Here is a 25,338-nt window from a genome sequence, read left to right as displayed (position 1 = left end):
CATGGTCCTAGGAATCAAAACGAAGCCATCAGATTGCCATGAAATGTGCTTTTGCCTTCTGAGCCACCGCACTGGCTCCTTTTGAGCTCTTGAGAGGTCTTATGGAGTGCAAGCTAGCTTCAAACTAGAGATCCCATAGCTCAGACTCCCTAGTGCCGGGATTGCAGCTGTGTGCCACCATGCCCAGCTGAAAACCATCATTTTGTAACTCCTAATGAAATAACTGATGCAGGCAACGGTCACCAATGAATAATAAAGCCGTAAGTAAAGAGCTGTCAAAGAAACAGATGTTTTCACAAAGAATTATACTCGAGTAGGAATGAAACTATGGCTCAGTGGGAGAGTTCTTGCTTAGCCTTGTAGAGGCCCTAAAATCAATCCCTGAATACTGCAAAAGAAAAAGAATCATGTTAGCCGGGCGGTGGTGGCGCACGCCTTTAATCCCGGCACTCGGGAGGCAGAGGCAGGCGGATCTCTGTGAGTTCGAGAGCTAGTTCCAGGACAGGCTCCAAAACCACAGAGAAACCCTGCCTCGAAAAACAAAAAAAAAAAAAAAAAAAAAAGAAAGAAAGAAAGAAAGAAAGAAAGAAAAGAATCATGTTTATCAAGTATACCAACCTCCATAATGTAAATGAAAGAAGTCATAGCTCTTCCTCCTAGCCTATTTCTATTGTAATTATGACAAGAAAATAGATAACCCTGGGGATTATGTTTTCATTTATTGTTGTATATAGACAGTGTGTGTGTGTGTGTGTGTGTGTGTGTGTGTGTGTGTGTGTGTGTGTGTGCAAATAGCACACACGCCACAGTGCAAGTCTGGAGGTCAAAGGACAGCTTCCAGGGGTTGACTGTCTCTTTCCATCAAGGGATCTGAGGACTGAACAACAGTAATCAGACTTTTCCAGCAAGAGCTTTTTACCAGCTGAGCTGGCCCACTAGCCCTACTAAAGCTCCTTCTGTGGAAGAAGTCCACCAGCTGAGTCAGCAAGTTCAGCTGCTGTGAGGTTTTTGTGATGGTTAGGTGAAACTGGTGGACAGGGAAAGCAAGAAGAAGAATGGAGGTAATGATGAGTTTGTATTGCTAGATCTCACTAGGAACCTGGAGGGGAAAGGAGCAGGGAAGCAAAGCCAAAACTTTGTGGATTCCAATTCTTGGTGGTTTGTTTTGTTTTGTTCTATAAAAATGAGAGATTCGTAATGAAAACTCAAAAAAAAAAAAAGAAAAATGTTAAAACCCTTTACTTGAGATACAAATAAAAATTGGAAATACTCTGAAAGGAGTTGCTGAATGTGTATGTGGTATAGACACACGTGTACACATGTACACAACTGTGCGTGTGTGTGTGTGTGCTCTCAAGAGACAGTACATAGGCCAGAGGAAGATATCAGGTGTCCCCCCTCGATCCCTGTCTGCTTCATTCCTTTGAGGAGGGTCTCTACTGAACCTGAAAACCACAGTGACCACCCGGTCCTGGCCCCTGCTGTGCTGGGGCTATAGGCAGGCCTGACAATGCCTGGCTTGTTACAGGTGTCAGGATCCAGACTCTCTGGTCCTGGTGCTGGTGCAGCAAGCCTTCTTAACTGCTGGACCGCCTCTTCAGTCCTTGATTTTTTTTTTCTAATGGGATCCCTCACATTAATTGGGTCACACAGGTTCTTGTTCTACACTCAAATGATGTGATAATTTGTAGTGGTCTAAGGAGCTCACAGCAAACTTTCCAGCTTCCTTGACAATGATCTGCCTCCCTTTCTCTTTCACGCGCACTTCCTCTAGAATTGTGTGCTAGATGTCAATGGCCAAAGTTGATTACACGACAACACCATGGCTTGTGGTTCCTGTGCCCGGTCCTCTACATCCAGGGACACAAAGCCCAGTGTACTCAGTCAATAACAAGAAATGGTCAGCTTGGGCATCTCACTTACTCATCATCTCACTTCCCTGTCGTCTCCCCCCACCCACGTCCAGTTGTCTCTTGGCTCCATTTCTCCCCTGTTGCGGGAGGTTCTTCCGCTCCTCCAGCCTATAGCCACTGAGATACCAGCCCATTGGGGCGTGGTCTCTCTCCCTTTAAAAAAGCAGTGTCTTCCCTTCTCGCACTCTTTGCTTCCTGCTCCGTTTCCAGCGACTAGACTCCTTCCTGATTGCACAGAGGGCTGTTGTCTGGGATGGTTATCTGTAAGTTTTTTCCCATTTAAATAAATACCACCTTATTAATCATAATTCCAAAATGGTGTGGCATTGTTTGTGACTTACGCCGTCACCTGGCGCCCAACATTTGGTTTTAGGACCCCCACCCCCCCCCACCCCCCCCCACCCCCACACTTCCCCCCCCCCCTCTCTGCTGCCAGCAGTAAGTTTGGCTTGGCGAGAGCCCCTCCCTTCCTCAGCCGCAGCCTGTGCCTTGTGCGTGGAGCCAGCAGTTTAATATAAATTATCAAGCACTGGCTCTTCTTGCTGCACTTCTTTATATTTTCCCTTTAGACACCTCAGATTGACTTCAAGTCCCAATGCACCCCATCGTCTGCCTCCACACGTGGATTTAAACTCCACAGGCCCGCGTAGTCTCTGCCTGCATGGTTTGCTCTTTTCTGAGTCGTTTTTAAATCTCCCTTGCAAGTACAGCTATTAAGTAGCACAAAACAGAGCACGCAGTTGCCGGTTGCCAAAAGCTGTAACCCCTCAGGGTGACCCTGTCACGTGGAGGCATACACGGCTTCCGGGTTACTCTTCTCTACCCCTGGATTCTGGGTTTATGGTTCCATGTACAAAATTGATTTAATTACATTTACTTTGTTGAGCAACTTGCAATTCCCAGTTTTTAACAAATACTAGGTAGACACTGAAACAGGACACCATTTTCATCTTGACTTGGCATCAGCACCACCTGCTGAATGATAGGTAATTGGCAGTTTTCTGTTCCAACACGAATTTTACTGTTTTGGTTACCAATACAATGGGTTATATCATGCAAGGTTTATATGACTATGGGGATAACTTAGTTTATTGGTTACTAGGTTTCAGTATTCTTTTGCATATTCTATCATTTAGGAAGAATATGGCACTCCTAAGAACCATACAATCTTTACTAGAAACTCGTGCAGGTCAGGAGATTCAGGATTCAAAAGAGACAAAAATAAAGACAATAATAAAAAGACTTGAAATGACTGAAGAAATTATTGGAGCTGGTGAACAGAGTAAGAAGGCACAAGGACAGGATACAATGCCACCACCAGCTATTAGAACTGGCTTACCCAGGGTTTTAGCGGCATACCCTATACTTAATTCTGACAAAGCATCAACTTCTAAAGGCTCAAAGGGAGTCAGAGAAGCTAGATGGACGCCAATAGCAATGAATGATCTAAAAGAAATTAAGCAAGCTATTGTTAATTTTGGCTTGCACTCTGCATATATAAAGGAAATGATAAAGACTTGGGCTTCTAATGATAGAGCTACCCCCATGATTTCCATCAGTTAGTGTCTGCAGTTTTAGATAATGGACCTTCCTTGATGTTTGGAATTTATTTCAGAGAAGAATCCAAACATATGGAACAGCAAGGAAGAGCAAAAGGTGTGGAGGTTTCCCAAGATCAAATTCATGGTGCAGGAGAATATGCTGATCCACAGGTCCAAGCTCTTTATGACGATGAAGTACTGGGTCTATGTCACCAAACAGCTTTAAATGCTTGGAATAAGATACAAGATCCAGAAAAAAGGGTTGAATCATATACCAGAATTAGGCAGGGACAGAGAGAACCCTTTATTGACTTTTTGCAAATGTTAATTAAGGCTCTGGACATAGGGGTAACAGACCCAGAAGCTAGATGAATAATTCTTGAATCTCTAGCTTTTGAGAATGCAAACATAGAATGCAAAAAGATAATTGGGCCTTTAAAGTCTAGATCAGCACCTATGGATGAATGGATTCAGCATACGATGAATGTTGAGACGTTAAGCTATAATGATGAATCTTGGGTAGGAGAAGCGATTTCCAAAGCAATGAGGAGACATCAAACTGCCAGGTGTTTTAATTGTGGTAAATTAGGACATCTGAAAACGGATTGCAGGAACAGAATTTCTAGGAATAATATCTCCTCTGGGAATGACAAAAATAGGAGACCTCGGCCTTCAGGTATATGTAGGAGATGCGGTAAAGGCCGACATTGGTCCAACGAATGCAGGTCAACAACAGACAGACAAGGCAACCCGATACCATTGGGAAACTCTTTGAGGGGCCTCTCACAGGCCCCCAAGCCAACAGTGGCCCAGTCATTCCCAATCACAGTGGAGAACGTGCCTCACCAAGAAAATTAAAAGCTCCAATTTCTGCTGTAAAAAGTAATACTGGTCTAAATGATGAATTCTGCGTAGAGGATGAGTCAAAAAAAACCCAGTAGGACAGAGTAAATGTATATTTGGCAGACTTCTATTAACGATCAAAGACCAAAGCTAAGAGTCTGTATAAATGGCACTTTTATTGAAGGCTTATTAGACACATGTGCGGATGTAAGTATCGTTACTCCAGAATCTTGGCTTCCAAATTGGCCTCTTCAAGAGGTAGATGTTCAGTTCCTGGGAATTGGAACCCTATCTCGTGTAAAACAAAGCACATGATGGGTTGAATGCATAGGACCCGAAGGGCAAATAGGAAGACTAAGGCCATATATAGCCATTATTGCAATAAATTTATGGGGCCGTGACCTGCTACAGCAATGGAATACCCAGATTAACATTCCTGTAGTTCCAGGAACACATAATTCTGGGAAGGATATGATGAGGTATTATGGAAAAAGGTCACCAGCCATTCAGGCTATACAAGAACATATAGCAAATACCAAATCTTTAGAGGTACCAACAGCCCTACCTTTAAAATGGCTAACTGAGAGGCCAATATGGATCAAACAGTGGCCTCTAGCTGAAGATAAATTACAGGCATTGGAACAGCTGGTGCAAGAGCAACTAGATGCTCACCATATTGAAGAATCAACCAGCCCTTGGAATTCTCCTGTGTTTGTTGTAAAAAAAGAAATCTGGTAAACGGAGAATGGTGACAGATTTAAGAGCTGTCAACAAGGTAATCCAACCTATGGCCCCACTACAATCTGGAATTCCTTTGCCTTCTCTATTACCAAAAGGATGGCCTCTTATAGTTATTGATTTGAAAGATTGTTTTTTCACTATGCCGTTACAAGAAAAGGATAAAGAAAAATTTGCCTTCACAGTGCCTACTTATAATAATTCTCAGCCTAATAGGAGATATCAATGGACTGTCCTCCCACAGGCTATGCTCAATAGTCCTACATTGTGCCAATATTTTGTAAGTAAGCCATTGGAAATAATTCATAAACAATTCCCCAAGTCCATAATTTATCATTACATGGATGACATCTTGTTATCTGATTCAAATAAAGATACTTTAGAAAGGATGTTTGAAGAAGTAAAGAAAGTCTTGCCTAGGTGGGGATTACAAATCACCCCTGAAAAGATGCAAAGAGGAAATTCTATTAATTACCTAGGTTACAGAATAGGGTTAGAGAAAATTAAAACGCAAAAGGCACAAATTAGGAAAGACCAGTTAAAGACTCTTAAAGACTTCCAAAGATTGTTAGGAGACATTTCCAGTCTACGACCAGCTGTTGGGATAACACCTGATCTAATAGTTCATTTAAACAAAACCTTAGATGGTGATAAAGATATGAATAGTCCAAGCAAACTGACAGCTGAAGCAGAAAAGGAACTGACAATGAGTGAGGAAATATTACAGGAGGCACATGTGGATAGGGTGAACCAAAATCTTAGCTGCATCCTAGTCATATTGCCTTCCAGAAATTCTCCTACAGGGATTCTAATGCAGAGAGAAGATATTATTTTAGAGTGGATATTTATACCTAATAAACCAGTAAAAAATTAAAAACATATGTGGAAAAAGTCCCTGAATTCATTTTAAAAGGTAAGCTGAGACTTTGTCAACTAGTAGGTATAGACCCAGCAGAAATTATAGTGCCTTTTACTACTGAAGAAATAAAAAGGTTATGGGAAGACAATGAACCGTGGCAAAGAGCTTGTGCTAATTTTTTTTGTGAGAAATTAGTAGCAACTATCCCAAAAGTGGTAGACTTAACCTCATAAAGAGAACTTCTTGGATTCTTCCTAGAATTGTACATGATGCTCCAATAACTGGAGCCTGTATGTTCTATACTGATACAAATAAATCAGGGAAAGCAGGTTACAAATCAGATGAATTGAGTAAGGTGGAACAAAGCCCTTATAATTCTGTCCAGGAGGCAAAATTATATGCCATTTTTATGGTGCTAAGGGATATCAAAGAACCTCTTAATATAGTTACAGATTCACAATATGCAGAAAGAGTTATCTTGCATATTGAAACCGCTGAATTTATACCAGATGACACAGAGTTGACTTCATTGTTTATCCAGGTACAAGACATAATCAGGAATAGGCTTTGTCCGATGTACATAACACACATCTGGTCCCATACAGGTCTGCCTGGTTCTCTAGCACAAGGTAATGCTGAGATTGATAAATTATTAATTGGAAGTGTGTTGCAGGCCTCAGAATTTCATAAGAAGCATCATGTCAATAGTAAGGGCCTAAAAAAAGAATTTTCCATTACTTGGCAACAAGCTAAGGACATTATAAAGAGAAGTCCTACTTGTTCTTTCCATAATCAAACACCGTTGCCTGCAAGGAGTAACCCAAAGGGTACTAAGAGAAATGAAATCTGGCAGATGGATGTGTTCCACTTTATGGAATTTGGTAAACTAAAATATGTACAACACACCATAGACACGTATTCAGGTTTTCAATGGGCTACTGCCCTGGGCTCAGAAAAGGCTGATTCAGTGATCACACATTTATTGAAAGTTATGGCCATCAAGGGCATACCTGTACAAATAAAGGCAGATAATGGTCCAACATATGTATCTAAGAAAATGAAATGCTTTTTTGATTATTATAATATAAAACACATTACAGGTATACCAAATAATCCTACAGGTCAGGCAGTTATAGAAAGATCAAATCGTACTATAAAGGATATGCTGAACAAGCAGAAAGGGACCGAAAATACCCCCAGAAATAGATTACATAATGCTTTATTAACCTTGAATTTTCTTAATGCTAATGAGAAAGGAACGACAGCAGCAGAAAGACATTGGATAATGGAAAAGTCTGCTGAACTAAATCAACCGATTTATTTCAAAGATGTGCTGACCTCTCTATGGAAGCCAGGAGATGTGCTACATTGGGGAAGGGGTTTTGCTCTTGTTTCCACAGGAGAAGAAAAATTGTGGATACCATCGAAATTAATAAAGTTTCAATTTGAAGAGGAGAATCCTCTTGGAAAGGAGAAATGACAACTCATCCACAATGATGATATTCATATAGGTGGTAAGAAAAACATACAGAATGGGGATAGGGTTGTGTTCTCATCTCCACAGGTAAACACTCATCTTTGAAAAATTCAGGGACCCTGGATGTTTGGATACTGACAGATGGAAAAATACCTGCCCAAAGGAAATATCAAGAAAACGGAATAGGTTGTGTAAGTAAAATATATTAAAACATATTTCTAAATTTATAGAGTTGGTTTTGAAGTTGTACTCTGGCTCAGTCCCTCTCCAATTCCAAGCCTGTTAGTAAGAGAAAAACCCAGAGTTTCTGGAGTTTCTGTCTCATGTCAAGAGCCATGATATGGGACAGAAAGAAATATGAGTTTAGAAAACATCTTTGCTTTTCTTCATATCTATCATACTTTTCATTGAATATATCTATCATGCCTTTCATTGAATATATATATGTGTGTGTGTGTGTGTGTGTGTGTGTGTGTGTGTGTGTGTGTGTCTATATGATTAACGTTTAAGTTTTTCACAATGAACAATGAGTTTTTCCTGAAGTGACATTTGAAGTTTCCAGGAAGAAGATGGGGCCCCACAACAACTACTCTACCTAGTTGATATGACGTCATGATACTGATAGTGCTACTACAAGACCTGTTTTGGTACCAGCTGCACAAGATGATCCCAACTTGGTTAGCTGAAATGGTGCACATCTTATACAACATTTTGGCCAGACCTGTACAAAATACTCAGAGACTATTGGCAATTTTAAAAGACATTGATCTTGAAATTTAACCATCATTTTACTTTCACAGGATCTCCCAGAAAGAACGTCACCCCCATGACAGCTGGAAGTAATTCTAGAGGACGACGTCCCCTCTCCCAGTAAAGTTTGCCCCTGGGTTTAGGGACATCATTTAGGGGTTGAGAGGTTGTGGGAGGAATTTTATAAGCTCAGGGATCATTTTGAAAAAAAAAAAGAGGGATGATGGGATAATAGATTTATAATTGTGAGTTACTGTTTTGAGACAAATATATTGGTATTGATTCTTGTATATTGATACAAAGTTAAATTATATTGACTATTGTATGCATGCATGTTTCTACCTCTGTTTAAAACATTTTTTATGTATTGACATATATTGTATTGAGATATATGTATTGTATATATATTAACCATATTGCAGTGTACATTTCTACTTCTGATTAAGATACTTATATAATGTTTGTGTATTGATATATACTTAGCATATTGCAATGTATATTTGTACAGTGTTTATATTTGGAGGTCATTATCCTCATTTGTTACACAGTTGTTTATTGTCTTAGTCTTTAAGTTAGATAGATATTGAGAATTATATAGATCAATAGTCATCTAATTTTGTCATTTATAATTAGACTAATCAGGTTCTTTAGATATATAGAGATTATACTCAGTATAGATAGATAATCTTCAACCTCTTCAAAGAGCTGTAGAAAATGACCTTTAATCTAACTCCTGGCAACACTGCTCTATTCCCGAGAGAATGTTGAGCACCAAAGACACTCCACCTGGATCCTTTCTTTTTGGCAGAACTGGTCTTTGGGCAAAGAAACCACTGACAGAGGTACAGAGCATGGATCAATGGATAAAACAGGACTGTCATATCCTGCCAAGACAGGGTAAGATAGTTTTGAAAAGTTTCTTGCCTTTGAAAATGGTTGTCAGTCATGTTTGGCCTTAGCCAAAGTTGGTTGCTTCAACGCTGCAAACGTGACTTTGGGTGATTACCCAGGTAGCTAGTTGTCTCTGTGATTTGTTGCATGTTTTGGAAGTTGTTTTACTGAACTTCCTAATTACCCAGGTAACATTATTTCCCTTCTCAGAACTTCGTTGGGGTTGAAGACTATGTAAATGTAGTTACTTTTCTCTCATGACTTGGCCAAGCTATTTATCATATAATACCTAAGCTAGTTAGAATAGGATATTTGTACTTATTGTATATAATTTCGTAGTAGGTTTAGAATTCTCTTACTTAAACAAAAGGGGGAGGTGTTGCAGGAGGTCCTTCCGCTGCTCCAGCCTATAGCCACTGAGATACCAGCCCATTGGGGCGTGGTCTCTCTCCCTTTAAAAAAGCGGCTACTTCCCTTCTCGCTCTCTCTTACTTCCTGCTCTGTTTCCAGCGACTAGACTCCTTCCTGATTGCACAGAGGGCTGTTGTCTGGGACGGTGAATTGTAAGTTTTTTCCCCTTTAAATAAATACCACCTTATTAATCATAATTCCAAACTGGTGTGGCATTGTTTGTGACTTATTCTTTCACTCCCCTCCAAATCTTTTTGTAAAATCAGAGACCTTCCAGTCTCTGTGATGGAGGAAGGTCATTGGTTAAATAAAAAGAAACTGCTTGGTCCTGATTGGTTAGAAGATAGGTGGGAGGAGTAAACAGAACAGAACACTGGGAGGAAGAGGAAGTGAGCTCAGACTCGACAGCTCTCCTCTCTGGAGCAGACGCCTCAGAGAGACGCCATGCCCCAGCTCCAACCCAGGATGGACTTAGGCTAGAATCTTCCCGGTAAGACCGGTGCTCACAGATTATTAGAGATGGGTTGATCGGGATATCAGAATTAGCCAGTAAGGGCTAGAGCTAAAGGGCCAAGCAGTGATTAAAAGAATACAGTGTCCGTGTAATTATTTCAGGGCATAAGCTAGCCGAGCAGGCAGCTGGGGTGTTGGGGATGCACCCCGCCACTCATATTACTACACATGTAGCCCCTCCGCCACTGGCCTCTGGTCTACCATGCTTCTTTGGGTTTTCCATTCCCAAGAGAGCTGGCACCCTACCCAATACTTACCCTTTTCTCCTGGGGCAACAGGCAACTCATTCTCACCTTCACGGGGAAAATATCCAAGGAATCTTCTGGTCCTTTCGGATGCATACAGGAAGAGAATCTGCTGGAGCAGGGCCACCTTTTCTCCAGCTCTGCATGCTGCCCTGCCTTCTCTCTGTCCACCAGATGTTCTCTGTGTAGGACACTGGTGGTCAGCAATGCAATGAAACCAGCTGGACCAACTTCCAATATGAATATATATTTGAGACAGGGTTGCTCTGTCTAACACATGTTCCCTTTTCCCAAATTGCTCTCTTACATCAAGTTGGGGGGGTAGGGGACGGGGACAACATGGGAGGGGGCACGACACAGACAGACCCACCTAGCTAGCATAGTCCCAAATCTAATCAGTAATATGGGCTTATATGTGAATTAAAAACATATGAAAAAAGGTACATTGGAAAACAGACCAGGAAATCCCTACCTTAGGCGGTTCTCTAGGTCTATAACTCGCTCAGTTAGGTCCCAGTTGCTTCTCCCAAGATTCTGAGAATTTGTGTTTTTCAAAATCTTAATTTTCATTAGAGAAGCGATAAGGTCCTGCAGGTTCCTGATGTCATCTCTCAGGGACATTATCTGTAGCAACTGCTGGGCATTACTCTCTTTGTAACTCTCTAACTCCCTCTTCACTTCTTGCAATGAAGTTTCTTTGATGAAAAGCTTGCTTTGAAGATTTCTCAGCTCATGAGAAGGGGGAAGAAAGTATTACTTAAAATAACTTCTCTTCTTCCTTTTAAACATTTGTGATACTAAGTTACTGTGACTTTAAGTTACATATTACTAGAGAATAAAATGTAGCCTTTCAAACCTATTTCTTAACAGTATATCTTAAGGTTTAAAAGCCCTTTAAGATAAAATACAATGACACAGTATGTTTGAAAAAACAAATATATAATTGTATATAATATATGATGATATTAAATCTATAATAATAAACAAATAATAAATATTTTTATCAACATTAAAACTGTGTGAGTCTTTATACTCCCGTAACTACTAAATACAGGAATAATGGATTTGGGAACTTCCAGAAAGGAGCAATGCTTTAGCCTTAGATGTCTTGCTTTTTGGTGTGTGGCTCACAAGCATGCTCACAGGCCTGTGTTGGTTCCTGATCTTACTTGTGCCGGTAGGGAAAATATGGGGTGGGGGGATCCAGAAGAAAAGCAAAGTTTAAAAAGGTGCATGTCTTTAATCCCACCACTCAGAAAGCAGAGGCAGGTGGGTCTTTGTGAGTTCAAGTCCAGCCTGGTCTACATAGTGAGTTCCAGGACAGCCAGGACTGTGTAGAGAAACTCTATCTCAAAATAAGTAAGTAAGTAAATAAATAAATACAAAATGGCTAGCTATATTTTAAGACAAATAAAGAAGAGAAATGGCTCGGTAGTCAAAGCACTGATTACATGTCCAGAGGACCCAGGTTCAATTACCAGCACCCACAAGCTGTCTCACAACCATCTCTAACCCCAATTAGGGAACGGATCCTCTCTCCTGACCTCTGTGAGCACTGGGTATGCATGGGGCACACACATGTATGCATGCAGACAACCACTTATACACATAAAGCAACAAAATAAAGTTTGAAAATAGTTTAAAAAGACAGAGAAAGGTCAGAAGAGATCAAAAAGTTATGAAAAGAAAAAAGAAAGATGACTTGCTGGGAGAAAAGCAAGTCCAAGAACAACAGAGGTCTGTGAAGGAGAAAGGAGAGCAGGGGGGTGTGGTGGCTCACACCCCCAGGAAGGTCGGAAGTGTCCAAGGCCAGCCCTGTCTACACAGTGAAAGTCTGTCAATAATCATAATAATAATAATAATAACAACAACAACAACAGCAACCAGTGGGGTGTAGTGGCTCCCACCAGCAGGAAAGTCAGAAGCGTCCAAGGCCAGCCCTGTCTACATACTGAAAGTACTATTATCAATAATAATAATAATAAAAACAGACAATAAGTAAGGCTACAGTGACAGATCTAAACTTGTGCTCAGGCTCCAGCTGAAAATGTTTAATGACACCGACTCATCAGCCTTGTATCATCCAGCTGTATCTAGTTAGGTTTCCAAACAGCAATTTTGCCCTTGATTTCAATGGGTCAAAGGTCTACATGCTGGGATGAACCCACCGGCCCGTTTTCACGGCTCTTCCTCTGAGGCGCATCAGCCTGACAGAGCATGGCACAGGCTGCTAACTAGTCCTCCAAGACCTAAGAAGCTCCTCCCACCAGAGCCCGGAACCACAGGCAACCCAGGACAGTCACAGCCCAGACTGAGGACTGACACATCTCTCCTCTCTCCCAGGACAGGAAGGGCCATGGCTCTAAGAAATAGCCTCTGTCTCACTCCTGTGACCACTGAGATCCACCAGCCATACCCGGTCAGCGCTCCAGCCCACTGCGTGTGAGAAAGTTGTCTGTCTTTTGTTTTCTATTTACAGCTCTACACCTCAGGGCTCCCAGGGACCCTGACACCTCTGGGTCTGCTTCCTGCTGTATTTGCAGGAGCTGGTAATGTGTGTTTCATAGTTTCTCTTTGTGTTTCAGTAGTTGCTTGACTGACATCCTAAGCTACAGAAGTTCTGAGTGAGTGTGCCCTGCTCGACATGAGCCTGCCATGCCAAGCACCAAGGAATCAGGCCTGCCGCAGGTTCAGAAAGCAAAGCCTTCCTCTGCCCTCCAAGTAAGAGTGTTTATGAAGACTTGATCATTGTGTTCAAAAACTAGCAGCTGCAGCTTTGTCCGTCTGGATATTTACCGCCTGAGAGGCCGCTCCACTACAAAAAGCTCCTATGGGGACCAGTTAAGTCCTCCCCCAGTGCCACATCTAATAAACACACCGAGGTTTCAGATTGTTGTGTTAGGTTCGTCTCCATTAGAGCATGCACAGGCACCCGACCCCAGCTGTTCTGGGGGTATGACTGTGTGTCTGTCCTCCCTCACCACTCCTAGTCAGGGTCACAGACCCAATTTCATGGGGTTAGAGTTGTCCCAACCAACATCTCTGGGTTTGCTACTAACTAAAATACATGGCTCATGTAAGTTCTACAGTGAATGCCTGTGCAGTCGGCGAAATTTCACATCTAGGCAGGGCCAGCATTTGTGGAAGCAGCTAGAAGAATGTGCGGTTCATCCGATCACAGCAGGTGGTGGGGTCTCTTATAGCCAGTGTGAGTGACAGTGGACATGGCCTTGCCTCCCTATACAGAACACCAAGTTCATGGGGGTAAAGGAAAAGCAAGCGCCAGACCAAGAGTGATTTCATTACGACTCCAGATTTCCGCTGACCTCCTAGACAGTACAGCTTCAGAGGGGACGTGCGTAGGAAAGCAGGTGACCTTCAGAGACCCAGATGCATTCCTTGCTGCATTGGGCTGCACTCAGTGACGGCAGTGGGCCGTTGTGCTGATGGTCTTCTCTGGGACAGTTTTGAGGGGCTGAAGGAGAGCATGAGGATGGGGACGCCCAGAGCTGCTTCGTGTTAGAGATGGACAGGACGTAACCCACAGGCTGGCTGTGCTATTCAGTACGTCACCTGTTTTATTCAGGAAGTCCTCCTTCTTCCACACAGAGTGAAAGCTAATCTGGCAGGAGACACAGGTTTGATTTCCAGCACCCAATACCCACGCCACGGCTCGCAGCTGTCTGTGACCCCAGTTCCAAGGGCCTGACATCCTCTTTTAACCATGCAGGCAAACACTCATACACATAAAATAAAGATAGATCTTTGAAACACATTGCATTTACATCCAACTTACAATATCCGACTTTATGTGTCAATAGCGGCTTCTTAACTCATTACCACTGCAGCCCACCTATGCCAGAGTTTTATCTCAATACTGTATTCCCTAAACAACCACCAACTGAATAGGCTTATATTTATGCCTTCTATATCTGGCCTCACCCAAATATAGATCTCTTGCACCTGTTTCTTCATTATAGGACAGAAACACATGGCAATTATTTTTGTATGTTATACAAAGAGATCGGGTTAATTATAACAAAAAAATTGAAATGCATGCCGTGAAGAGAAAAGCTGCCTTATGAAGACAATTGGGGCCCTGTGGGGCTAAATGGTAGGTTGCTGAGGAAGGCAAAGATGACTCATGCTGAGACTCAGGTATCTTGTCGGGATCACCAAGCTTCCTTTTCTAACGTTAACAGGAGGATACCATGTAATAATAAATGTCACTAAATTTTTACTTGAAGACAAGGTCTCATTAGGCAATCCAGGCTGATCTTATCTTAAACTTGGCATCTTATTTTCTCAGCCTCCTGAGTACTGGCTCTCCAGGAGTGTTCAACCAGGACTGGCTTGATCTTTTTTCTCTTTTAAATTATATTTATTTGTGTGGGAGTGGGTTGGGGTTGGGAGGTACACGTCGTGGAACATATCCAGAGGTCAGAGGACAACCTGCAGGCATTGGTTCCATCACGCGTGTCCTGGGTTTCAAAACTCAGGTTGTCGGTCTTGGCAACGGGCACCTTTACCCAGTAAACCATTTCTCTGGCTCTGGCTTGAAATTTTTATTAAATTAGAAAATGCCAATAGGAGTTCTGAAATACTTTTGGGGGGGGGGGGTATAGTCGGAGATCAAACTCAGGCTTGCACATTGCTGGGCATGTGCCTTACCACCGAGTTTCATCCATAGCCCTGAGTAGCCCAGGCTAGCCTCTGATATAATCTTCCTACTGAAACCTCCTGAGCGCTGAACTTACAGGTACAGCTCACCTCACCAGGATGGAATACTTTTTAATGCATATGGTATCTAAAACCATGTCAAAATGACCCTAAAGGACCCTTTAGATGTTTATATGTATACAGGGGATAACTTCAAAAAAAGTAATACTTTGAAAGCCAGGCATGACAGTGTAGTGAGCCAGGCACCGTGGCACATGGCTGCAGACTGAGCTACGTGGAAACCTAAAGAACAGAATCAGTTCAAGACTAGCCAGGACCACATAGTGAGACACCATCTCAAAACAACCAGCCAAAGAGAATCTTTGAAATTCTTGAACATAATTTACGTATTTTCTTTAAGGTACCGGAAACCTTTCTTGGCAGTTTGGTTTAAAAGTTTCTGAAGGGTCAGAGAGCTGGCTCAGCCGATAAAGGTTTTTACTGCCCAGCTCAACAAGCTGAGCAGCATTCCTTGGACCCGCGTGGTGGAAGGGGAAGGCAGACACTCTCCAGCTCTCAGGAACTGAAGCAGGAGGATTGCAAAAGTTCAAGGCCATCTTGAGCTACCTGGTGAGAGTCTACCTTAAACAACGAGCACAGACTTTTCTATATTCACACCTCATAGTTCAGTTAAAATAGAGTGTTTGCCTTACGTATGCCAGTGGGTGAGTGCACACACTCCAACCTACTACTAATGATTGCATCCAAGTCGGATCTAACAGGACCCCAAACCTTTCAAGCGTTTTTACTAAGTCGTACTGTAGAGAAGAATGATTCTTGCTACCTCCCTGTTACTGCGGTAGGTACCACAGCCTGTTGGGTGGAGAGTAGTAGTCCTGGATGCTGAAGGCAGATCTTTCCTAGTGTTCCTGCATGCAAACATTCCTTCCTCCCCTCTCCTTGTCGCTCTGCTCTCTCTCTCCTCATCTCAAACCTGTCTTTGCTTTACTTCAGATCAAGAGCGAATAGAGACCCAAAGCTATGCTTTAGAAAATCTGATCGCTCAGGAGCCCTTCCTCCTAGCGCCTTATCACGTGTGACAGATAGGTTATATTTTATTAAGCCTGACTTGTTCTACCATCCTGACGGCCCATTTACTGTGTTATTAATTATAATGGTAATGTGAAAAATAACGGTAGTTGTTTGGTCAACTTCACACAAACTACGGGTTGTCTAGGAAGAGAAACCTCAACTGAGAAAAAATGCCTCCATTAGATTGCCTGTAGGCAAGTGGGGAGCATTTTCTAGGTGGATAACTGCTAGGAGGGCCCAGCTCACTACAGTGTCACCCTGTAGAAGAAAGCAGGCTGAGCAAGGAAGTAAACAGTGCTCCTCCATGGTCTCTGCTTCAGTTCTTGCCTTCGGGTTCTTGCCTTGACTTCCCTTTATGATGGACTTACGATCTGTAACATGAAATAAACCCTTTCCTTCCAAGATTGCTTTTGCTCATGATGTTTATCACAGCAGTGCTAAGCAAATTAGAGCCAGGTGGTGGTGGTGCACACCTTTAATCCCGGCACTCAGGAGGCAGAGGCAGGCAGAGCTCTGAGGATTCGAGGTTCAACCTGGTCTAAAAAGGGAGGAAACTAGGGCAAAACATGCACTGTTTTGTGTGTGTGTGTGTGTGTGTGTGTGTGTGTGTGTGAGAGAGAGAGAGAGAGAGAGAGAGAGAGAGAGAGAGAGAGAGAGAGAGAGAATGTGTGTGTGTGTGTGCATTCATGTTCATGTGTGTGTGGTGGGGTATACACAAGTGTGTGTGTTGTATGCATTCATGTTCATGTCTGTGTGTGGTGGCGTATACACAAATGTGTGTGTGTGTGTGCACATTCATGTTCATGAGAGAGTTCAATGCGAAGGGGAAGGGACAAAACTGGGTTAAGAAAATGCCTTGTGCCTTTAGCAGTTAGCAGAAATTTCTCTCCTAAACATTTACAGAAGATGTAATTCTGCAGTTTTGTTTCTCATAAGCCATATACCTCCACTAAAAGACTCTTGTTTTTCTCCAACAAGCTGGCAAGGTCAGGATGCATTGGGTCCGTTGCCTTATTGTGGTATGTAATTGGGTTCCTGGGAGGAGCCGCTTCAAGAGGTGGATCAAAACGGGCCTATAAAGAGAAAGGGCCAGTTAATTAACTAAGTATGTGGCCTGAGGTCAAAACCCACAAACATTATAGCCACACAAACACTTACAATGAGTAGCGACAAAGGGGGCTGTCTGCGTAAGCTCAACGGCTTCCAGAAAAATGGCAAGGGTCTTGCTGGCTGGGAAACTGCTTTTACACTCTTCTAAATGGAATGCTTACCTGTCAACTGTTTCAGGAAGCAAGTGCGGCCTGTCTGAATGGTGTGCTGGGGTCTGTGAAAGTACAGGAATCGCGAAAACACAGAAAAACCCTGGAGATATTTCCACGTGTGTCTGCTAACACTATAGAGGGCTGGGGAAGAGGCTCAGCAGGTAAGAGCGCTGACTGAACTGGCTCAAGGTCAGGAGTTCAGATTCCTGCACCCGTGTAACAAGTCCTGGGTCCTGAATACACCTGTAGCCTGCCCTGAGCAGGTGAGAGTGGAGACAGGATTATTTCTGGAGTGAAGGCATAAGTCACAAACAATCCCACAGCAGTTTGGAATTATGATTAATAAGGTGGTATTTATTTAAGGGGAAAAAACTTACAATTCACTGTCCCAGACAACAGCCCTTTGCACAATCAGGAAGGAGTCTAGTCGCCGGAAACGGAGCAGAAAGTAAGAGAGAGCGAGGAGGGAAGACGCTGCTTTTTTAAAGGGAGAGAGACCATGCCCCAATGGGCTGGTATCTCAGCGGCTATAGGCTGGAGGAGAGGAAGATCCTCCCACAACACCTCCCCCTTTTGTTTAAGAGAGTTATAAACCTACTACAAAATTATATACAATAAGTACAAACATCCTATTCTAACTAGCTTAGGTCTTATATAATAAATAGCTTGGCCAAGTCATGAGAGAAAAGTAACTACATTTACATAGTCTTCAACCCCATCGAAGTTCTGAGAAGGGAAATAATGTTACCTGGGTAATTAGGAAGTTCAGTAAAACAACTTCCAAAACATGCAACAAATCACAGAGACAACTAGCTACTTGGGCAATCACCCAAAGTCACATTAGCAGCGTTGAAGCAACCAACTTTGGCTAAAGCCTAACATAACTGACACACCATTTTCATAGGCAAGAAACTTTTCAAAACTATCTTACCCTGTCTTGGCAGGATATGACAGTCCTGTTTTTTCCATTCATGGATATTCTGTATCTCTGTCAGTGGTTGAGGTATGGGCATTTCTTTGCCCAAAGACCAGTTTAGCCAAAAAGAAAGGCTCCAGGTGGAGTGTCTTTGGTGCTCAACATTCTCTCGGGAATAGAGTGGTGTTGCCAGGAGCAATTGTGTCTCACTATCACGAAACTCTGAGTTAGATTAAAGGCCATTTTTTACAGCTCTTTGAAGAGGTTGAAGATTATATATCTATACTGAGTATAATCTCTATATATCTAAAGAACCTGATTAGTCTAATTATAAATGACAAACTTAGAAGACTATTGATCTATATAATTCTCAATATCTATCTAACTTAAAGACTAAGACAATAAACAACTGTGTAACAAATGAGGATAATGACCTCCAAATATAAACACTGTACAAATATACATTGCAATATGGTAAATATATATCAATACACAACATTATATAAGTATCTTAATCAGAGGTAGAAATGTACACTGCAATATGGTAAATATATACTATATATATATATATATATATCAATACAATATATGTCAATACATAAAATGTTTTAAACAGAGGTAGAAACATACATGCATACAATAGTCAATATAAATTCACTTTGTATCAATATATAAGAATCGATACCAATATATTTGTCTCAAAACAATAACTCACGAGTACCAACAAGTACCAATCTGTTATCGCATCATCGCATTATCCCTCTTTTTTTTTTTAAATGATCCCTGAGCTTATAAAATTCCTCCCCAAAACTTCAACCGTATACCAATTATAATCAACCCCTAAATGATGTCCCTGAACCCAAGGGCAAACTTTACTGGGAGAGGGGACATCGTCCTCTAGAATTACTTCCAGCTGTCATGGGGGCGACGTTCTTTCTGAGGGATCCTGTGAAAGTAAAATGATGGTTAAATTTCAAAATCAATGTCTTTTAAAATTGCAAATAGTCTGAGTATTTTGTACAGGTCTGCCCAAATTTGTTGTATAAGATGTGCACCATTTCAGCTAACCAAGTTGGAACTGTCTTGTGCAGCTGGTACCCAAAACAGGTCTTGTAGTAGCGCTATCAGTATCATGACATCATATCAACCAGGTAGAGTTGTTGTTGTGGGGCCCCATCTTCTTCCTGGAAACTTCAAATGTCACTTCAGGAAAAACTCATTGTTCATTGTGAAAAACTTAAACATTAATCATATAGACATATATATATACACATATATATTCAATGAAAGGCATGATAGATATATTCAATGAAAAGTATGGTAGATATGAAGAAAAGCAAAGTGTTTTCTAAACTCATATTTCTTTCTGTCCCATATCATGGCTCTTGACATGAGACAGAAACTCCAGAAACTCTGGGATTTTCTCTTACTAACAGGCTTGGAATTGGAGAGGGACTGAGCCATAGTCCAACTTCAAAACAAGCTCTATATATTTATAAATAAATGCACATTAATACATATTTAAAGATAAGAGTACAATAATATTACTTACGAGACCAATTTGATTTTATTGCTGATTCTTATTGGATTGTAAATAGTTTCCATCTGTCAGATTTCAAACATCCAGGGTTCCTTGAATTTTCTTAAGATGAGTGTTTTCCTGCAGAGATAAGAAGAGAACCCTGCCCCCATTCTATATGTTTTTCTTACCACCTGTATAAATATCATCATTGTGGTTGAGCTGTTATTTCTCCTTTCCAAGAGATTTCTCCTCTTCAAATTGAAACTTTATTAATTTTGATGGTATCCACAATTTTTCTTCTCCTGTGGAAACAAGAGCAAAACCCCTTCCCCAACGTAGCACATCTCCTGGCTTCCACTGAGAGGTCAGCACATCTTTGAAATAATCGGTTGATTTAGTTCAGCAGACTTTTCCATTATCCAATGTCTTTCTGCTGCTGTCGTTCCTTTCTCATTAGCATTAAGAAAATTCAAGGTTAATAAAGCATTATGTAATCTATTTCTGGGGGTATTTTCGGTCCCTTTCTGTTTGTTCAGCATATCCTTTATAGTACAATTTGATCTTTCTATAACTGCCTGACCTGTAGTATTATTTGGTATACCTGTAATGTGTTTTATATTATAATAATCAAAAAAGCATTTCATTTTCTTAGATACATATGTTGGACCATTATCCGTCTTTATTTGTGCAGGTATACCCATGATGGCCATAACTTTCAATAAATGTGTGATCACTGAATCAGCCTTTTCTGAGCTCAGGGCAGTAGCCCATTGAAAACCTGAATATGTGTCTATGGTGTGTTGTACATATTTTAATTTACCAAATTCCATAAAGTGGAACACATCCATCTGCCAGATTTCATTTCTCTTAGTACCCTTTGGGTTACTCCCTGCAGGCAACAGTGTTTGATTATAGAAAGAACAAGTAGGACTTCTATTTATAATGTCCTTAGCTTGTTGCCATGTAATGGAAAATTCTTTCTTTAGGCCTTTACTATTGGCATGATGCTTTTTATGAAATTCTGAGGCCTGCAACACGCTTCCAATTAATAATTTATCAATCTCAGCATTACCTTGTGCTAGAGGACCAGGCAGACCTGTATGGGACCGGATGTGCGTTATGTACATCGGACAAAGCCTATTCATGATTATGTCTTGTACCTGGATAAACAATGAAGTCAACTCTGTCATCTGGTATAAATTCAGCGGTTTCAATATGCAAGATAACTCTTTCTGCATATTGTGAATCTGTAACTATATTAAGAGGTTCTTTGATATCCCTTAGCACCATAAGAATGGCATATAATTCTGCCTTCTAGACAGAATTATAAGGGCTTTGTTCTACCTTACTCAATTCATCCGACTTGTTACCTGCTTTCCCTGATTTATTTGCATCAGTATAGAACGTATGGGCTCCAGTTATTGGAGCATCACGTACAATTCTAAAAAGAATCCAAGAAGTTCTCTTTATGAGGTTAAGTCTACCACTTTTGGGGTAGTTGCTATTAATTTATCCCAAAAAATTAGCACAAGCTCTTTGCCACGGTACATTGTCTTTCCATAACTTTTTTATTTCTTCAGTAGTAAAAGGCACTATAATTTCTGCTGGGTCTATACCTGCTAGTTGACGAAGTCTCAGCTTACCTTTTATAATGAATTCAGAGACTTTTTCCACATATGTTTTTAATTTTTTAGTTGGTTTATTAGGTATAAATATCCACTCTAAAATAATATCTTCCCTCTGCATTAGAATCCCTGTAGGAGAATTTCTGGAAGGCAATATGACTAGGATGCAGCTAAGATTTGGGTTCACCCTATCCACATGTGCCTCCTGTAATTTTTCCTCAATCATTGTCAGTTCCTTTTCTGCTTCAGCTGTCAGTTTTCTTGGACTATTCAAATCTTTATCACCATCTAAGGTTTTGTTTAAATGAACTAACTATTAGATCGGGGGTTATCCCAACAGCTGGTCATAGACTGGAAATGTCTCCTAACAATCTTTGGAAGTCATTAAGAGTCTTTAACCGGTCTCTCCTAATTTGTGCCTTTTGCGTTTTAATTTTCTCTAACCCTATTCTGTAACCTAGGTAATTAATAGAATTTCCTCTTTGAATCTTTTCATGGGCAATTTGTAATCCCCACCTAGGCAAGACTTTCTTTACTTCTTCAAACATCCTTTCTAAAGTATCTTTATTTGAATCAGATAACAAGATGTCATCCATGTAATGATAAATTATGGACTTGGGGGATTGTTTATGAATTATTTCCAATGGCTTACTTACAAAATATTGGCACAATGTAGGACTATTGAGCATAGCCTGTGGGAGGATAGTCCATTGATATCTCCTATTAGGCTGAGAATTATTATAAGTAGGCACTGTGAAGGCAAATTTTTCTCTATCCTTTTCTTGTAACAGTATAGTGAAAAAACAATCTTTTAAATCAATAACTATAAGAGGTCGTCCTTTTGGTAACAGAGAAGGCAAAGGAATTGCAGAGTGTAGTGGGCCCATAGGTTGGATTACCTTGTTGACAGCTCTTAGATCTGTCACTATTCTCCGTTTACCAGATTTCTTTTTTACAACAAACACAGGAGAATTCCAAGGGCTGGTTGATTCTTCAATATGGTGAGCATCTAGTTGCTCTTGCACCAGCTGTTCCAATGCCTGTAATTTATCTTCAGCTAAAGGCCACTGTTTGATCCATATTGGCTTCTCAGTTAGCCATTTTAAAGGTAGGGCTGTTGGTACCTGTAAAGGTTTGGTATTAGCTGTATGTTCTTGTACAGCCTGAATGGTTGATGACCTTTTTCCATAATACCTCATCCTATCCTTCCCAGAATTATGAGTTTCAGGAACTACAGGAATGTTAATTTGGGTATTCCATTGCTGTAGCAGGTCACAGCCCCATAAATTTATTGTAATATTGGCTCTATATGGCCTTAGTCTTCCTAGTTGCCCTTGGGACCCTATGCATTCAACCGATCTTGTGCTTTGTTTTACACGAGATAGGGTTCCAATTCCCAGGAACTGAACATCTACCTCTTGAAGAGGCCAATTCGGATGCCAAGATTCTGGAGTAATGATACTTACATCTGCACCTGTGTCCAATAAGCCTTCAATAAAAGTGCCATTTATACAGACTCTTAGCTTTGGTCTTTGATCGTCAATAGAAGTCTGCCAAATATACATTTACTCTGTCCTACTGGGTTTTTTTTTTTTGACTCATCCTCCACGCGTAATTCATCATTTAGACCAGTATTTCTTTTTCCAGCAGAAATTGGAGCTTTTAATTTTCTTGGTGAGGCACGTTCTCCACTGTGACTGGGAATGACTGGGCCACTGTTGGCTTGGGGGCCTGTGAGAGGCTCCTCAAAGAGTTTCCCGACAGTATCGGCTTGCCTTGTCTGTCTGTTGTTGACCTGCATTCGTTGGACCAATGTCGGCCTTTACCACATCTCCTACATATACCTGAAGGCCGAGTTCTCCTATTTTTGTCATTCCCAGAGGAGATATTATTCCTAGAAATTCTGTTCCTGCAATCCGTTTTCAGATGTCCTAATTTACCACAATTAAAACACCCTGCAGTTTGATGTCTCCTCATTGCTTTGGAAATCGCTTCTCCTACCCAAGATTCATCATTATAGTTAATGTCTCAACATTCATCGTATGCTGAATCCATTCATCCATAGGTGTTGATCTAGACTTTAAAGGTCCAATTATCTTTTTTTTTTTTTTTGGTTTTTCGAGACAGGGTTTCTCTGTGGCTTTGGAGCCTGTCCTGGAAATAGCTCTGTAGACCAGGCTGGTCTTGAACTCACAGAGATCCGCCTGTTTCTGCCTCCTGAGTGCTGGGATTAAAGGCGTGCGCCACCACCGCCCACCTTGCCCAATTATCTTTTTGCATTCTATGTTTGCATTCTCAAAAGCTAGAGATTCAAGAAGTATTCATCTGGCTTCTGGGTCTCTTACCCCTATGTCCAGAGCCTTAATTAATCTTTGCAAAAAGTCAATTAAGTGTTCTCTCTGTCCCTGCCTAATTCTGGTATATGATTCAACCCTTTTTGCTGGATCTTGTATCCTATTCCAAGCATTTAAAGCTGCTTGGTGACATAGACACAGTACTTCATCATCATAAAGAGCTTAAACCTGTGGATCAGCATATTCCCCTGCACCAAGAATTTGATATTGGGAAACCTCCACACCTTTTGCTCTTCCTTGCTGTTCCATATGTTTGGATTCTTCTCTGAAATAAATTCCAAACATCAAGGAAGGTCCATTATCTAAAACTGCAGACACTAACTGATGGAAATCATGGGGGGTAGCTCTAGCATTAGAAGCCCAAGTCCTTATCATTTCCTTTACATATGCAGAGTGCAAGTCAAAATTAACAATAGCTTGCTTAATTTCTTTTAGATCATTCATTGCTATTGGCATCCATCTAGCTTCTCTGACTCCCTTTGAGCCTTTAGAAGTTGACGCTTTGTCAGAATTAAGTATAGGGTATGTCGCTAGAACCCTGGGTAAGCCAGTTCTATTAGCTGGTGGAGGCATTGTATCCTGTCCTTGTGCCTCCTTACTCTGTTCACCAGCTCCAATCATTTCTTCAATCATTTCAAGTCTTTTTATTATTGTCTTTATTATTGTGTCTTTTGAATCCTGAATCTCCTGACCTGCATGAGTTTCTAGTAAAGATTGTATGGTTCTTAGGAGTGCCATATTCTTCCTAAATGATAGAATATGCAAAAGAATACTGAAACCTAGTAACCAGTAAATTAAGTTATCCCCATAGTCATATAAACCTTGCATGATATAACCCATTGTATTGGTAACCAAAACAGTAAAATTCGTGTTGGAACAGAAAACTGCCATATTACGTATTGTCCAGCAGGTGGCGCTGTTGCCATGTCACGATGAAAATGGGGTCCTGTTTCAGTGTCCACCTAGTATTTGTTAAAAACTGGGAAACGCAAGTTGCTCAACAAAGTAAATGTAATTAAATCAATTTTGTACATGGAACCATAAACCCAGAATCCAGGGGTAGAGAAGAGTAACCCGGAAGCCGTGTATGCCTCCACGTGACAGGGTCACCCTGAGGGGTTACAGCTTTTGGCAACCGGCAACTGCATGCTCTGGTTTGTGCTACTTAATAGCTGTACTTGCAAGGGAGATTTAAAAACGACTCAGAAAAGAGCAAACCATGCAGGCAGAGACTACGCGGGCCTGTGGAGTTCAAATCCACATGGGGAGGCAGACGATAGGGTGCATTGGGACTTGAAGTCAATCTGAGGTGTCTAAAAGAAAAATATAAAGAAGTGCAGCAAGAAGAGCCAGTGCTTGATAATTTATATTAAACTGCTGGCTCCATGCACAAGGCACAGGCCGCAAGTCACAGGCTGCGGCTGAGGAAGGGAGGGCTTGCGCCAAGCCGAACTCTAGGCCGGCAGCCAAGCAGGGGAAGGAGAGGTCCTAAAACCAAATGTTGGGCTCCGGGTGAAGGTGTAAGTCACAAACAATCCCACAGCAGTTTGGAATTATGATTAATAAGGTGATATTTATTTAAAGGGGAAAAAACTTACAGATAACAGTCCCAGACAACAGCCCTCTGCACAATCAAGAAGTAGTCTAGTCACCGGAAGCAGAGCAGGAAGTAAGAGAGAGCGAGGAGGGATGACACCGCTTTTTTAAAGAGAGAGACCACGCCCCAA

General features: G+C 41.3%; 1 protein-coding gene across 1 annotated transcript in view; it reads right to left on the bottom strand.

Moving 5' to 3' along the window:
* LOC142834778 (uncharacterized) overlaps positions 1-25,338 on the bottom strand; it is a 44,199-nt gene that overhangs the window by 13,486 nt on the left and 5,375 nt on the right. Inside the window, exons 2-4 of the mRNA XM_075947637.1 lie at positions 16,877-17,005; positions 10,654-10,910; positions 10,230-10,362 (exon numbers count right to left, since the gene is read on the bottom strand). Coding sequence (XP_075803752.1) covers positions 10,230-10,362; positions 10,654-10,910; positions 16,877-17,005 — 519 coding nt within the window. The remainder of the gene's footprint in view (positions 1-10,229; positions 10,363-10,653; positions 10,911-16,876; positions 17,006-25,338) is intronic.

This window comes from Microtus pennsylvanicus, chromosome 14 (assembly GCF_037038515.1).
Source record: "Microtus pennsylvanicus isolate mMicPen1 chromosome 14, mMicPen1.hap1, whole genome shotgun sequence".
Taxonomy (NCBI): Eukaryota; Metazoa; Chordata; class Mammalia; order Rodentia; family Cricetidae; genus Microtus; species Microtus pennsylvanicus.
The sequence above is the reverse complement of the archived record's forward strand: the minus strand, read 5'-3'. Positions and strand labels throughout refer to the sequence as shown.